Consider the following 13352-nt stretch of genomic DNA (forward strand, 5'->3'; position numbering starts at 1 on the left):
CAAAAAAATATATACTTCAAAAATTTTTTAACAAACTTCTACAGTAAGTTACAATAAAGTTCTAGACAAATACCCAAAAAATTCACTTACAAAACGAGTTACAAAAAAAAAAACTTACCGGATCATAAATTGTAAAAATATTTCAAATGAGTTTTTTAAAAATAAGTAATTAACCAACTCTTTGTTATTTGTTTGATTTGAATGCTGAGCAACTAATGGTTGAATCCTCAAACAATAAGCCTGTTTGGAATCGAGTTTTTTGGCCAAGTTTTTTAACTACTAGTTTTTTAACAACTTTACCTACAGGAACCCAAAAAAACTTATCAAATTTTTTAACCTACACATTACAAAATATCTAATACACAAAAAACTTCCTCTTTTCTTCTTCTTTCTCCCCCACCCCTATCCACCACACCTTCATCGCCGGCACCACTCCACCGCCACCACCACTACCTCCACGGCTGTTTCCGACGCCGGCCTACCCCTTTTTTTTTTCCTTCTCCCTCTCTCTCTCCCCCTCCCTCTTCCACCCTCCCGCTTCCTTAGCTGCGATCTGGTCGAACGACCGGATTGGGCAAAAAATGGGGGAAGGGGAGGGGAGTAGGAAAAGGAGAATGGGAGAGGCAGATGGAGAAGAGTGGGAGAGAAAAAGCAAAAAAAAAAAAATTGTAGATGTCATGGCTGCTGGTTCTCTGCTTTGGAAAGGGGATGGTGAAAGGGAGTAGAGGGGGAGAGGGGAGCAGGGAGGAAGAAGAGGGAAGGAGAAAAGGAAAAAAAAATTAGGGAGAGGGGCTGCTGGTTCGTCTGGTACCGCGAGGGAAGAGGGAGAGGGAAGGAAGGAAGAAGAAGAGAGGAAAGAAAAGAAAAATGAAAGAAAGAAAGAACAAGAAAAAGAAAGAAAAGAAAAAAAATGGTAGGGCCATGGCTGCTGGGAATTGGGAAGGCAGAGGTAACGGGGGAGGGAGAAGGAAGATAAAGAAGAGAGAAAAGAAAAAAAAATGAAAGAAAGAAAAAAAAAATTTCACCTTACAAAAAAATTTTTCATCTTACAATAACTTCTACAAAAATTTTTCAAAAACTTCTACAGTGCACTACAGTAAAATTTTAGACAAACTTCCAAAAAACTCAGGTTCCAAACAGGCCGACATTGTTTCTTTTTTCTGCTTATCTAATAAAACTCAATGAATATAATCCTTTTGGCATACGAGTAAAATAGAATTATGATATATTAGCTTGTTTTATTTGTAAAGATATGCCTCACAAAGCTTATGCTCCACTAAACTTTGTAAATATAATTTGTTTCAATTGACTCAATTAGGTTCTATCCATTTTTATCAATTGTAAATGTTTTCAGGGGTCAATTGTAATTAAACAACAATTTGTTAAAGTAATATACCGAAGTGAAAAATATACTTATTCAAAGATATTTGACATAATATATATACTAGTGCTCAATGCACACCCGATGTATGCGCAATCAACAAATACATAATATGTTTGGTCATATATTCTAAACAAAATTTTTATTACTTAAGCAAACTTTAATCTTTTAAATATTTTTCATAAAATAATTTTATATTGGTAGTTATAATGTTTAGGGGTAATCATGTTCAAAACATATAGTTAAATAGTTAAAAGTAAAAATAGTCATGAGTAATTATAGATAGTTAAAGTAAAAAATAGTTTTATAGGGGGGGAAAAGAAAATTCATAAAGCCATGGTAAATGTTAATCCCAATGTTAATTTCAAATCCCTTTCTCGGCTTTATATATAGTATAGGTACTCTATATAAAGAAAAAAACTTTGGGTTTTGTGTAAACAAATTTTTGTTAATTTTAATTTTTTCATTTTTATCATTACAAAAATTAAATTTTGCCTCCACAACAATCAATTTTTTATCTAACTACCAAAGCACACATTGCCAATATAATTACCCATAAACATTGTAACTACTAACATAACTATAGTTTTAAAGGAAATAAATCTTTAAAAAATCATATATTCATGTAACAATGACAATTTTATGTAAAATAAATTCATACAAAACTAATTTAATTTAAATCGCAAACATACTAGGTGTGCCCTTAACACTAATAAGTAATAACAACAAAGTTAGCATCATTCAACTTTCTAATTAGGGGTGTGCATTCGGTGCAAATTCGGTAATTCGGTTATTTGAATTCGATTTTTTCAGTTATTTCATTTGTAAAACTCTAAATCGCTTTCAATTTTGAATTGAAAATAATCGAATTCATTCAGTTGCCGAATTGAATTCGAAAACGGTTATAACCGAATTGGATAGTAATTTTCACATAATTAAATGGGACTCACTTGTGTAGTTGTATATACATTTAGTCACTTATAATTTACTACAGATGTATTGCATTACACTTACATTTATTTTTTTAATATAGTTTAAATGTTTAATTTGCAAATAACTTAATTGCTTTCGACGGTGAATGCTAATACACTAATATGTTGATATGCAATTCATATATATTCGCTTAAACCGCTTAATCATACTGTTTAGTTGTTTTCGTTTAAACAATATTAGTGATTAAAGAATATAAATTCACATATTGTATATGTAATGTAAATTTAAAGTATACTAATATTTGCAAGTTAAACATTACACGTTCAAATATTTAATAATCCAAACACGAATGATGAACCAATGTGTAAATTCTAATTACTAATTATGTTTAATATTTAGTACTATACTTATACTTAGTATCTAATTCTAGTTATGTATTATTGTATATTTGTATTATTATAATCATATAGCAAATACTAAAATAGTATATTTTACATCATTATATATTTTTATTATTATAGGTACATGATAATACTATATATTATCTATTATTAATAGGCTTACCTATATAATGTATGAATAGTATATAGCATTTATCTATATAATATATAAATTTATAAACTAATTTGGTATTCGAATGCGGTAATACGGTACTCTATTTTGTTTTACCGAATTTGAATTCGAAATCGGTTACTACCAAATTGATAATCTCATTACTTATTTCATACCACATTATAATTCGGTGAATTTGGTAAATACCGTTTTTGTACCAAATTACCAAATACCCGATTTCAAATTACCAAATTGAATTTGAAATCGGGTATGAATTCAGTTATTACCAAATTTGCTCGCCCCTATTTCTAATATTTGACTACGACAACGACATGAGTGCATGACTTGTGGAGGCAAACCGGGAATTAAATATTTAAATTCCAATTTCATGGCATTGTTACTTTTAAATCTGAATCGATGTACTTATAATTAGTTTAGGAGATGAGATTCGAGCAAAAAAGAAAAGAAGGGAAGAGAGACCTAAGTGTTTCCAACGTTTGGAAGTTTCATTAAAAATCTTTTGTCCAAAATGGACAAAAAATGAAGGAAAGTTGCAAAAAACACATAAAAAAATTTTAAATTACTCATTTTATTCTTAAAAAGTTATTGAATGAAATTTTATTGACCTATGTGTTCCAAAATCATCACCTTTCTTTCATAAACTCCCAAACAATATTAAAATATTTTTCTTCTTTTTTATCGTTTATTTTCTCTCATAACTTAACCTTTCTATTCTTTTCTTTTCTATCCTCAATTTTTTCCCTTTTTTACTGTGTGCCAAGTAATAATGGAGTATTTTCGAGTTATTTTGCAAATTAGACAATGGTTGGGACTAAGGAGCGCTGTTGCTATTTTTTACTTTTTTATTTTTTACCGTAACGTGAACGCTGTTGAATTAATAATAGAATAATTGGCTAATTATAGTTTGCTCCCTTGAATTTGATTCTTTTTATCACACTGCCCCTTTAAATTTTAAATATATACACTTTGCCCTTTTCATTGATTACGTCAAACGTAATGATGAATTCTCCATCCAAAATTTTAACAAAATAACATTAATGCCCTTACATAATAGTTATAGAATAATGTTATACTTTTAATTGAAATATGAAACATTTTATTACAAAAAACACAAAGTCGTATGATTTTAAAAAAATAAAAAAAGATGGTATAATACCAAAGAATTGAAAATTTTTATTGTGGAGAAAATCTGACGCCCCCACTTCTTCCTAAGACGAATCAAAGGGTATCCGCGAGACGCCTGCCCAACTCTCTTCAGGACTCAGTACAATTCCAGTCCAAAGTTAAAGACTAATACTAACAATGAAAGTCGAAATAAAGGTACAAAGTCCATTCCATACATAAATATTCAATCTTACATCACACGTTCAAAATACATCCACTTTTCAAAATATACAACTACCCAAAAAGATGTCTAGACAAATACATTACGAAACTCTAGTCAAAAGAGCCATCAAGTAGGTTTTTTCATAATTCCTTCCAATCCAACTTCTGCTAAGGAAAACAAATATAACGGGGTGAGCGGATGCTCGTGAGGCCAAGAAAACATACAAAACACATAGTTCACATAACAATAATACTTGAACAAGAATGAAAGTTGTAGCATTCGAATAATTCACTTTCAATAATAAAACACACTTGATAAGGACACGGGATATCTCAGGAGTTATATTTCACTTGCACGATCCAAAACCTCCTCGAGTTGACACTCCGTCAATCGAGTAGATTATAAGTCCGTAGAACTTCACTTATTTTTTCCCGTTCACCGTTGCCCCCCCTGCTCCGGACCCGCACTACTTTTATAGAAGGCGATACTACTTGAGTATGCCAAGCGAGATCTCTCCAATAGATCAAGTTTTTACACTTTTTCCATGACTCACCAAGGTTCCCGACCAAACCCATGTCGGCTCGAGTCCAATGTCGGTCAAGGAGATTCACTCTAACGACATATGCAACCATAGCATAAATTATCATTGTAACACTTCACTCAAACACTTAACAATTCACTTTAAGTAGTTCACTTTAAGCACTTCAAATACATTTCACTTAAACGAGAACGAGTGCGATAAAGTACATACTCGACTCGACATGTTAAAATACTCAATCAATAATAACAATTAAACACGTAGCAATTTTTCACACACTTAACACTCACCAATCAAAATAGGGAGTAAGTGCTTAAACCACTTTTAGGCTTCGGCTTCGAGATTCTCTTGAAGGTCCCCTTGAGCGTCTGAGCAAATAATAATTTACTATCACACACTATCACTTATAAACCCCTGGTTAACAAGGAAGATTGTACCCTTGTACAATACTAAGAAAATATCATGAAAGAGAGCCTTAACTACTCGTAAATCAAGACTCAAAAGTGGGGTTTAATAACACAAGGAAAAACTGATTTCCTTCATGAAATCAAGTTTAAAACGGTCAACCAATATCAAAAGATAGGGAAGAGTTTCCAAAAACTCATTTCCCATCGAATCGAAAAATTTCAGTTTTGCACGACAAACTTAGAAAAATCAGAACTTGCACTCAGTAGGTCCAAAATTGGAAATTTTATACCGTTGGAATCTTGGTTCAAAGTACTAAAAGTTTTTCATTATGAAACAGTGAAATTTTCAGATTCAAAAGTAAACTTTGGGACATCATTTGGGTATCGAAATGGTTTGAGAATGATACCAAATTTGGTACATTTCAACTTTCATATGAACGCTACTCCTCTATCAAATTTCACGTAAAAATTCGTATGGAAAGGTAGTTAACAAAACTACCAAAATTTCAAGAAATTTTCCAAAGCAAATATGCCTTCTTGCTTTCTTTTCCTTTTCAAACACTTTACCCTATAAAATCAATCCCATTTTGATTCATTTGTGAAACCAAGATCCAAAAAATATTCTATAAATAATTGGTAATTGGTTGACATCAAAATTTCAAAATAAAACTCCCACAAGCAACCAAATCATTCGGCCAGTCCAAAAAGAGGATTTTCCAGTTTTGTCACAGTTTGGAAATTGGACCATATCTCACTCCATACAATTTGGAATCGAGAATGATTGGTGGCGTTGGAAACTAGAATCATAAGGCTATATTTCATCAGAATAAATCGTTTTGAAATTCAGTTTATAAATGAGAGAAAATAGAGCCACAAATTGCAGCTTCTACCTTTCTCTGGGATAGGCTAACAGAACAGGGCAGCCAACTTTGATCAATCACTACAGATGACTCAATTTGAATTAGAAGGTACATTATACACCATTAGAAAACTATGGATGTTTAGTTTTGAATGCCGTTGACAGTACTCAATTCCGACTTCCAGACAGAGAGATATGTTTGTTCAAATAACACTGCCAGAGGATCACTGTTACACGAATTTCCAGATTTGTTCTTGCCAAAATTCAATTTTTATCCAACCAATTCAAATAATTTTTGGTGGAAACTTTCTACACATACTATATAACATATCTACATTAGTTTCAAGATCATTTGAGCAACAAAAATTTGAACCAAAGCTTTGAGAAAAACAGGGCAGATTTCGACTAAGCTTCCTATGCAATTTCCTTCGATTTTTCTTTCATTTTTCCAACAAATCTCATCTTGTTTATCGCATAACTAACACAAACAACACTCATTATCATCATATCAGTCTTATACCATCAAGGTGAGATTTCATAGAGCCCGCTCCAACCATTTAAATCTGAACAACAACAATAACAATGAAGCTACAAGCTTCCTAGCAAATATCAACTCACTAAAACCAAGGTTAGATGGTTGGATGATTACCTACTACTCCTTTGAGTGAAATCAGAAATTTTGCACCTCCAAGACCCAAGAAAAACCGTGAGAAAGATGTCATCCACCAAGATTGAGTTGCTCTCCAAGTTGTTTAGGTGTTGTGTGAAGGATTTTGAAGTGAAAAGGTTGCAAAAATGGAAGTGAAATGGGATGAACTTTGCTCTTCTTCCTTTGGGAATGTTTCGGCCAAGCTATGAGAGGGAGGAGAGAGAGTGTGGCTGGTGATTGATGCTTCTTGGAGAAGCTTGAGGGTTTTGTGGTTAAAATTTGAGCAAAAGTCAACTTTGAATAGTAATCGCGCGCGCGCGTTTCGTGTCCGTTTTCTCTCGGGTTTGTTTCACTTGTGCACTAAACTTCTAATGTACTTCCTTTAACATTATAATTATTCACTCTTAGTAGTCTAAAATAAATTTCGTAAATCTCCAATTAACCACTCCGACTCGATATACGCGAACTTCCAATTCGCGTGCGATAAAGCGAAATCTAAAAGAAATTCTTGTAACGATAATATAAGTAACTAATATTAGGGTAAATAATCATGAAAATAACTATTTTAAGACTAACACATGAGTTCTCAAATCTCCAAGGTCACTGCACTTTCAAATCAAATACTGTTTCGAAAAACGTGTATCTGCTATTTCTTACTAAACGAGCTTGCGAAAATTAAATTTGCTAACGAGACGTTTTAAAAACATAACGGAGACATTGTTCCATACAAAGGGATTTAAAATTGTTGTAATAAATTATTCAGAGAAAACGGGTGAATAAATAATTAAATAAGTCAGTAAAATAAGATAAAAATAAGAAAATTTTCGAGTCCTCACAGAAAAAAGAATTCAAAAATTCAAAAAGCATTTACACAAGTTTTCTATCGCTTATCTTTCTTTATTTAATCTGTAAATAGATTAGTTTAGTAATTTTCATTTTCTTTGTAGCTTTCATAAGATTTTCATGCATTAATAATATGTTATTTGATAATTTTATACCACATTCATACATTGCTTTGTATTTTGTTTGCATTCTACATAAAAAAAAACTTAAAATTCTCTAAATATATTTTTCAATACATTTCTATTTTTAATCATGTTTTTATCTAATATAAAACACATTAAAAAGTGCTATAATAAAAAAATAAGCTAATAATTTTCATTCTAAATGCACTATTTAATACTGTATTATTTTATTTATAATAAGAATTGCTATGGAATTGAGATAAACACATTGAGGGTCTGTTTGATAACATAAAAAAGTGCTGAATCTGAATTTTTTCAGACATTCAGATGTTTTCAGTGTTTGATAAATAAAAATCTATTTGCTGAACTTGTTAAGTAGTGCTGAACCTATGTGTATTTTTTTCAGCACAAGAATCCTAACTAAATGCTTAATTCTGATAAGAAACAATAGAATTATTTCAATTATCTTATCTTATCTACCAAATCTACCCTTGTTTGTTAATTATGTTCAAAATTCTTATCTAATTAAACAACATAATATTTTCTATCTAACGATTTTTAGTTTTTCTTTTCTCCCTTTTTAATGACTTTCACATCTTTTCCATACTCCTCATATAATATATTTCATCTTTTATATTAATTTGATTTAAAAATAAATATTGTCATTTTCATACCTAACAATTTTAAACTAATTAAATCATAGATTTTATTTCTTTTTTGAATGAAAGGATATAAGGGCAAAATTGTCAAATTAAACTTATTAAGCATTCAGTTATAAATATTTATCAAACAGCATAAATAGGTTTAGCATTAAAATTCAGACATTCATATATTTTTTTCAGTGCTTAAAATTCAGTAAATTAATTGTTTCAGTATTCAGATTTCAGAATTCAGACTTCAGAATTCAGATTCAGTTTTATCAAACGGAACCTGAGTTACTTAGAATTCTTTTTTGTGAATTATCTAATTAATTTTAGTGCTAAAACATTAAATTGCTTAGTGTAATTGTGTTTAAATACATTTGTTAACTATTAAAGAAAAATATATTTATTATGTCATAATTATTATGTGTGTTTAAGAATTAGTTAGGGATATTTTGGTTAAAAAAAATATAACTTCATCTTAATCCCATCTTAATCCCATCAAAAAGTTGATCACAAGGGATCAAGTGCATATATTTGAAGTTTAGGGGCAAAGTGTTATAAGGGTCCAAGTTCAGGGGGCAAAGTGTAATTAACCCTAGAATAAGAACATGATTCCTCTTCCAAAATCCCAGCACTCTGAACGCCCCTATACCGCCCTTGTCTCTTCCAAGCGGCCATGATCTTTTTAGGGAGGCTTCAGCGATCAAGATAGCTAGCCGAGCCGAGATCCAAGAATGTGGAAGTCTATTTTAGGCGGAGACGAAGAGCAGCAGCAGCAGGAAGACAACTTGTTGGATGAACCTGAAGGCCTATTTTCACTTTCCCCCACGCAGGTCCGATCACCTGCCTTGTTATTTAGCTCCAAATTTAGCACTGCTTATTCTTACTGGAAATCCGTGTTGATTTTCTTTTTCTTGTTGGGTTTTGGACGAACAGAGGGTCTACGCATTTGCTGCCTGTTTACTAGCTGGCTTGGTTTGTATGTTCCTGGTATATACCGTACCTTCAACTTTAAATGTTTTCAAGCCCCGGAGCCGGGTGCTATAATAAGCTACGCAGTTTTCTTTAGTTGTCTGATAGAGTGCACTGAATAGAGTTAATTGCCATTTTAGTCCCGAAATTCTCTCTTAAAGTTAGAAAATGGCGCAAAACTAGTAGCACTTGAACTCATCGTTTAGCTAGATAGTATTGGACTTAAATTTGTGCAATGCCATCTTTTATTTGTTCATTTGTGCATTTGAAGAGCCTGAATTCCCTAGCGATAAAAGGCTGCTCACGATTGGCTAAAGGACTATCATAGTTTCCAGTCATAGTAATGGTCTCATTCTTAGACTTTGCCAAGTACGTTGAGATTTTCATTCATACTTGGGAAGAGGCTCTAATTAGATGCATAGGATAATCCGATGATTTAATTGCTCTATTCCTACATTGCTTTTTGTTAACATTTTGTAAACCTACAAGTATGATATGTGTACTAAAATCACATTCGGAAAGCATATCTGCATATATAAAAATGTGTGGGAGAAGAGGAGTTTAATAATCACAAATACATAAAGTACATCGACTCTCATATTGAGAGCAGCATAACTCTCGGCAGAATTGCCCTTACAAAATTTTCCTCTCACTCTTCTCAACTAAAAATCATAACTAGATACCCTAATAAAAAGATTTGGTAATTAGGGAACTAACAAGAGAAGAAACTACTGAATAATCATTCTATACCTTAACCAAATAAACTACTAAAGTTTCAATAGACTTGAACTTCTAATTTAGAAATAAGAAACATCAACTATTAGGAAGTTTGGTTTAATTATACCAACAATATGAAATTTTCACTGATTTCTATTGTCTCATTCTTCTTTGCAGTCTTTGATTGTCTTTGTCAAGCCCATCAAGTTCGCTTTGCTATTTACATTTGGCAACATGTTAGCTGTTGGAAGGTAGGTTACTGCTTTCCTTGAATAAACCAGTAGGTATTAATTTGTCTAACAATGTGTGCTCAGAAAAGAAGTTGTCGCGATGCAATGCACTTTTACCCAAAAATGCACCAGGATTGTTCACATATGTAATACATATACATGTAAAACGAACTCTACATGTTTCTTCTTGTCATTCTTTGCGGAGATTCTTAATTGGGACATATATTGGCAGCACAGCCTTCCTCATTGGACCTGGGCAGCAAATAAGGATGATGCTTGATCCTGTACGCATTTATGCTACAGCCATTTATGTTGGGTGTGTTGTTGTAGCTCTAATCTGTGCTCTTCTGGTAAGCTGGATGCTTTGACTGACGCATATCACGACTTTGATGATTTTCTGAAAGAAAAGCTGCATAAAATCATCAAGTGTGCACTCATAGTTTTGCAAAATTCTTATTGTTGGTTTGGAATCATTGTTAACGCAGGCAATGCAATCACTGTACTACATTTTCATTGCATACAAAAAGTAAAAAAACTACATGTTATGGTCCTTCGCTATTTTATTATCTTTAATTGCCACAAAGAGTATGGGATTTTAGTGATTTATCTTTCTCATTGAGCTTAAGAGCTGTTGTCCTTTCAGCATTATATTTGGACATTAACTTGAGTTGGTAACTGGGATTTTGACTTACTTTTACTAAGATGGTCTAACTTACTACACAACAGGAAGAAGAAATAGACGGATGCAATCTGCTTCACTTTTCCTTCTTTTCTTCTTCATAATAGCTTTTTTTTTTTTTTTATCTTTGTGATACCTTGCAGATCCACAGTAAGATTTTAACGATAATAGCAATCATATGTGAGATTTGTGCCCTTGTCTGGTGAGTTTGTTTCACATCATTCATCTTACAATAGTTTTGTATCTGTTCTATTTTCCATCAGAATATCCTAGTGCATTTTTCCTATAAAGAGAAGTAGAACGGTTCTGAAAAATAAAGCTTTCTCATGAGTAAAAACTTGAAAGTAAGAGAATTTTGCGGGCCTGTAAAATTTGCAGTGTAATATATTGCTTTCATGGGACAGGTAATAATTCACAGTGCACAGACTGTAAAATGTAAGTACCTAACTGAATGATGGTCATTGTAGTTGCACGTCTATATTCATTTTACTTTTCGTTTAATACTCAATTCAGCATGCTAGATTACGTTTGTCGCCAAAAAGTATTGGAACAAACTTTTGACATTTAAAGAAGATTCTCGACAATTATGCATTTTGTGGATCTTGAAGAAACAACAGGGCTTGGACTTGTTGCAGTTTGATAGGCCATAATCCATTGAACATTAGAGGTTAAGACTACAAAAAGTCACATTAGAAATGAAGATTTTCTGGACTCTAATAGTCCACTACTATTTTTGCATGTCATCTTACTATAATTTAAGACGACTAAGTACACACTTTTGATGACAAGAAAGATGAAAGCCTTGAAGAGCATGTGATGTATGGTGGCTAATGCTTTGTTGTGTGCAAATAACATTTTGAAAACTAAGAACTACTAAGGACAGGAGGAGTTCAAAATTGATCTCTTACTTTTTTATCTGCGGGTTTTCCAGGGGGGCAGTGCGACATTTTAATTGATAACCCAGTCCTAATTCCACTTTTTTTTTGGCTGGTGAATGCAAAGAGTTGGACCTCTAGAACATAATTTTATGATAGAAACACAAAACTTGCGCTTCAAGAGTGACTAAAACTCTGCTTGGAATATGATATTATTTTTCTGTCAACTCTAAAGACCATCAATATTTCCAGATGGACAACTGCTCCCATGAAGTGTCTTAGTCTTTGTTTCTGGTTTCTGGTTGGGTTGGGGAAGATAACCATTGCCTGGGAATTTGGATTGTTGTAGGTTGGGCTTTGGAAGTGTGGGGAGATTTGAATTCACAAACTAAACATAATTTTGTGTCAAATAGGAGATACACTAGAGGTAGCCTTGAGTATGGCCCATGGTAACCCAATATTTTGAGCACTGATGCAATTGGCCCAATTTCACTTGATTAGAGAGAGCTATCTTGTCAGTGGGCTGATGTAGCAGAAAATGTTAACGGTTGTTTTGAGGGATCCTGGAGTCTAAATACTTTTCTCAGGTGTCCCATTGCGAACCATGCTATGTGCGGTGTGAATTATTTGGCTTACTGGTACTATATATTTGCCTGTTTTAGTGACTCTAAATTATTTCAAGACGGCCTTTGAGATCACCTTTGTTTGCCATTTCAGGTATAGTTTAAGCTATATTCCTTTTGCTCGAAGGATGGTTTCCTCGGTGACGATCCGTCTATTTGACACTGAAATCTAAGCAGTTCAACATACAAATGTGTGTTTGTGCAGCCATTGGCCAACGAAATTCTCTACAGAGTTGATTTACTCCAATTCTTTCTAATGAGAGTCGATTCTTTTTTTGGATTGCTGTGAAAAAGTGTTACCAACTTTGGCTTTGATTTTTGGGCTGTTAAACTTTATGATGACTGAAATGCTACAATCTACAAGCGATTCAGTCTCATCAAAGGGCAGTTACTATTGATTCAACTGTCCTTTTGTGTTGCTGTTCACTCTGGTTTTAATTTCTCTGAAATACCATTTAAGTTGTTGTCTTCCTATATCAAATAATTATATCCTTGTCTTTCAAAATGCCTTTCATGACTGGTGCAGATGCTGCATAATTTCGTGTTGGACTACTTTTTCTTCCCTGGCTACCTACCTACCATTTAAGCCTTTTTCCCAACAACCAAAATGGTGGGAGTGGCTAGTAAGCTTTGCCATTATTCTACCTAATCAGTCAGCATCCTCACCTCAAATGCCCGACGATGTCCTAATAAAACGAGGTATCTTGACATGCTCTGAGATTCGGGTCTTCTGTTTTGCCTTGTTTTCCTGCTTTTTGGCAAAGTGCTGCTATTTTTACTTGATTACAGATTTAAAAAAAAAAAAAAAAAAAGAAGGGTAGCAAGTTAACTTATCATAGAACAATTCGTTGACTGTGTTGTTGTCAAGTTCGAGTTCAGACGTATCTTTTGTAGCTTCTACCATATTCAAGCAGAGGCCGAAACTGAATTACTTCTGAATCCAATTGGATCCTCCAGGCTAAAGTAGGCTAAAGATATGG

The 13352-nt window shown here is 32.9% G+C and overlaps 1 protein-coding gene across 1 annotated transcript; it reads left to right on the forward strand.

Annotated features, from left to right (window-relative positions):
* Window positions 1-8923: 8923 nt before the first annotated feature.
* Window positions 8924-12846, forward strand: LOC113762576 (vesicle transport protein SFT2B). Its single transcript, XM_027306083.1, has 6 exons — window positions 8924-9109; window positions 9213-9266; window positions 10143-10216; window positions 10428-10545; window positions 11018-11076; window positions 12467-12846. Exons 1-6 carry the CDS (start codon window positions 9011-9013, stop codon window positions 12543-12545), a joined length of 483 nt encoding a protein of 160 aa, XP_027161884.1. The 5' UTR covers window positions 8924-9010; the 3' UTR covers window positions 12546-12846.
* The last annotated feature ends 506 nt before the right edge of the window (window positions 12847-13352 follow it).

The sequence above is a fragment of the Coffea eugenioides genome, chromosome 2 (assembly GCF_003713205.1).
Source record: "Coffea eugenioides isolate CCC68of chromosome 2, Ceug_1.0, whole genome shotgun sequence".
Classification (NCBI taxonomy): Eukaryota; Viridiplantae; Streptophyta; class Magnoliopsida; order Gentianales; family Rubiaceae; genus Coffea; species Coffea eugenioides.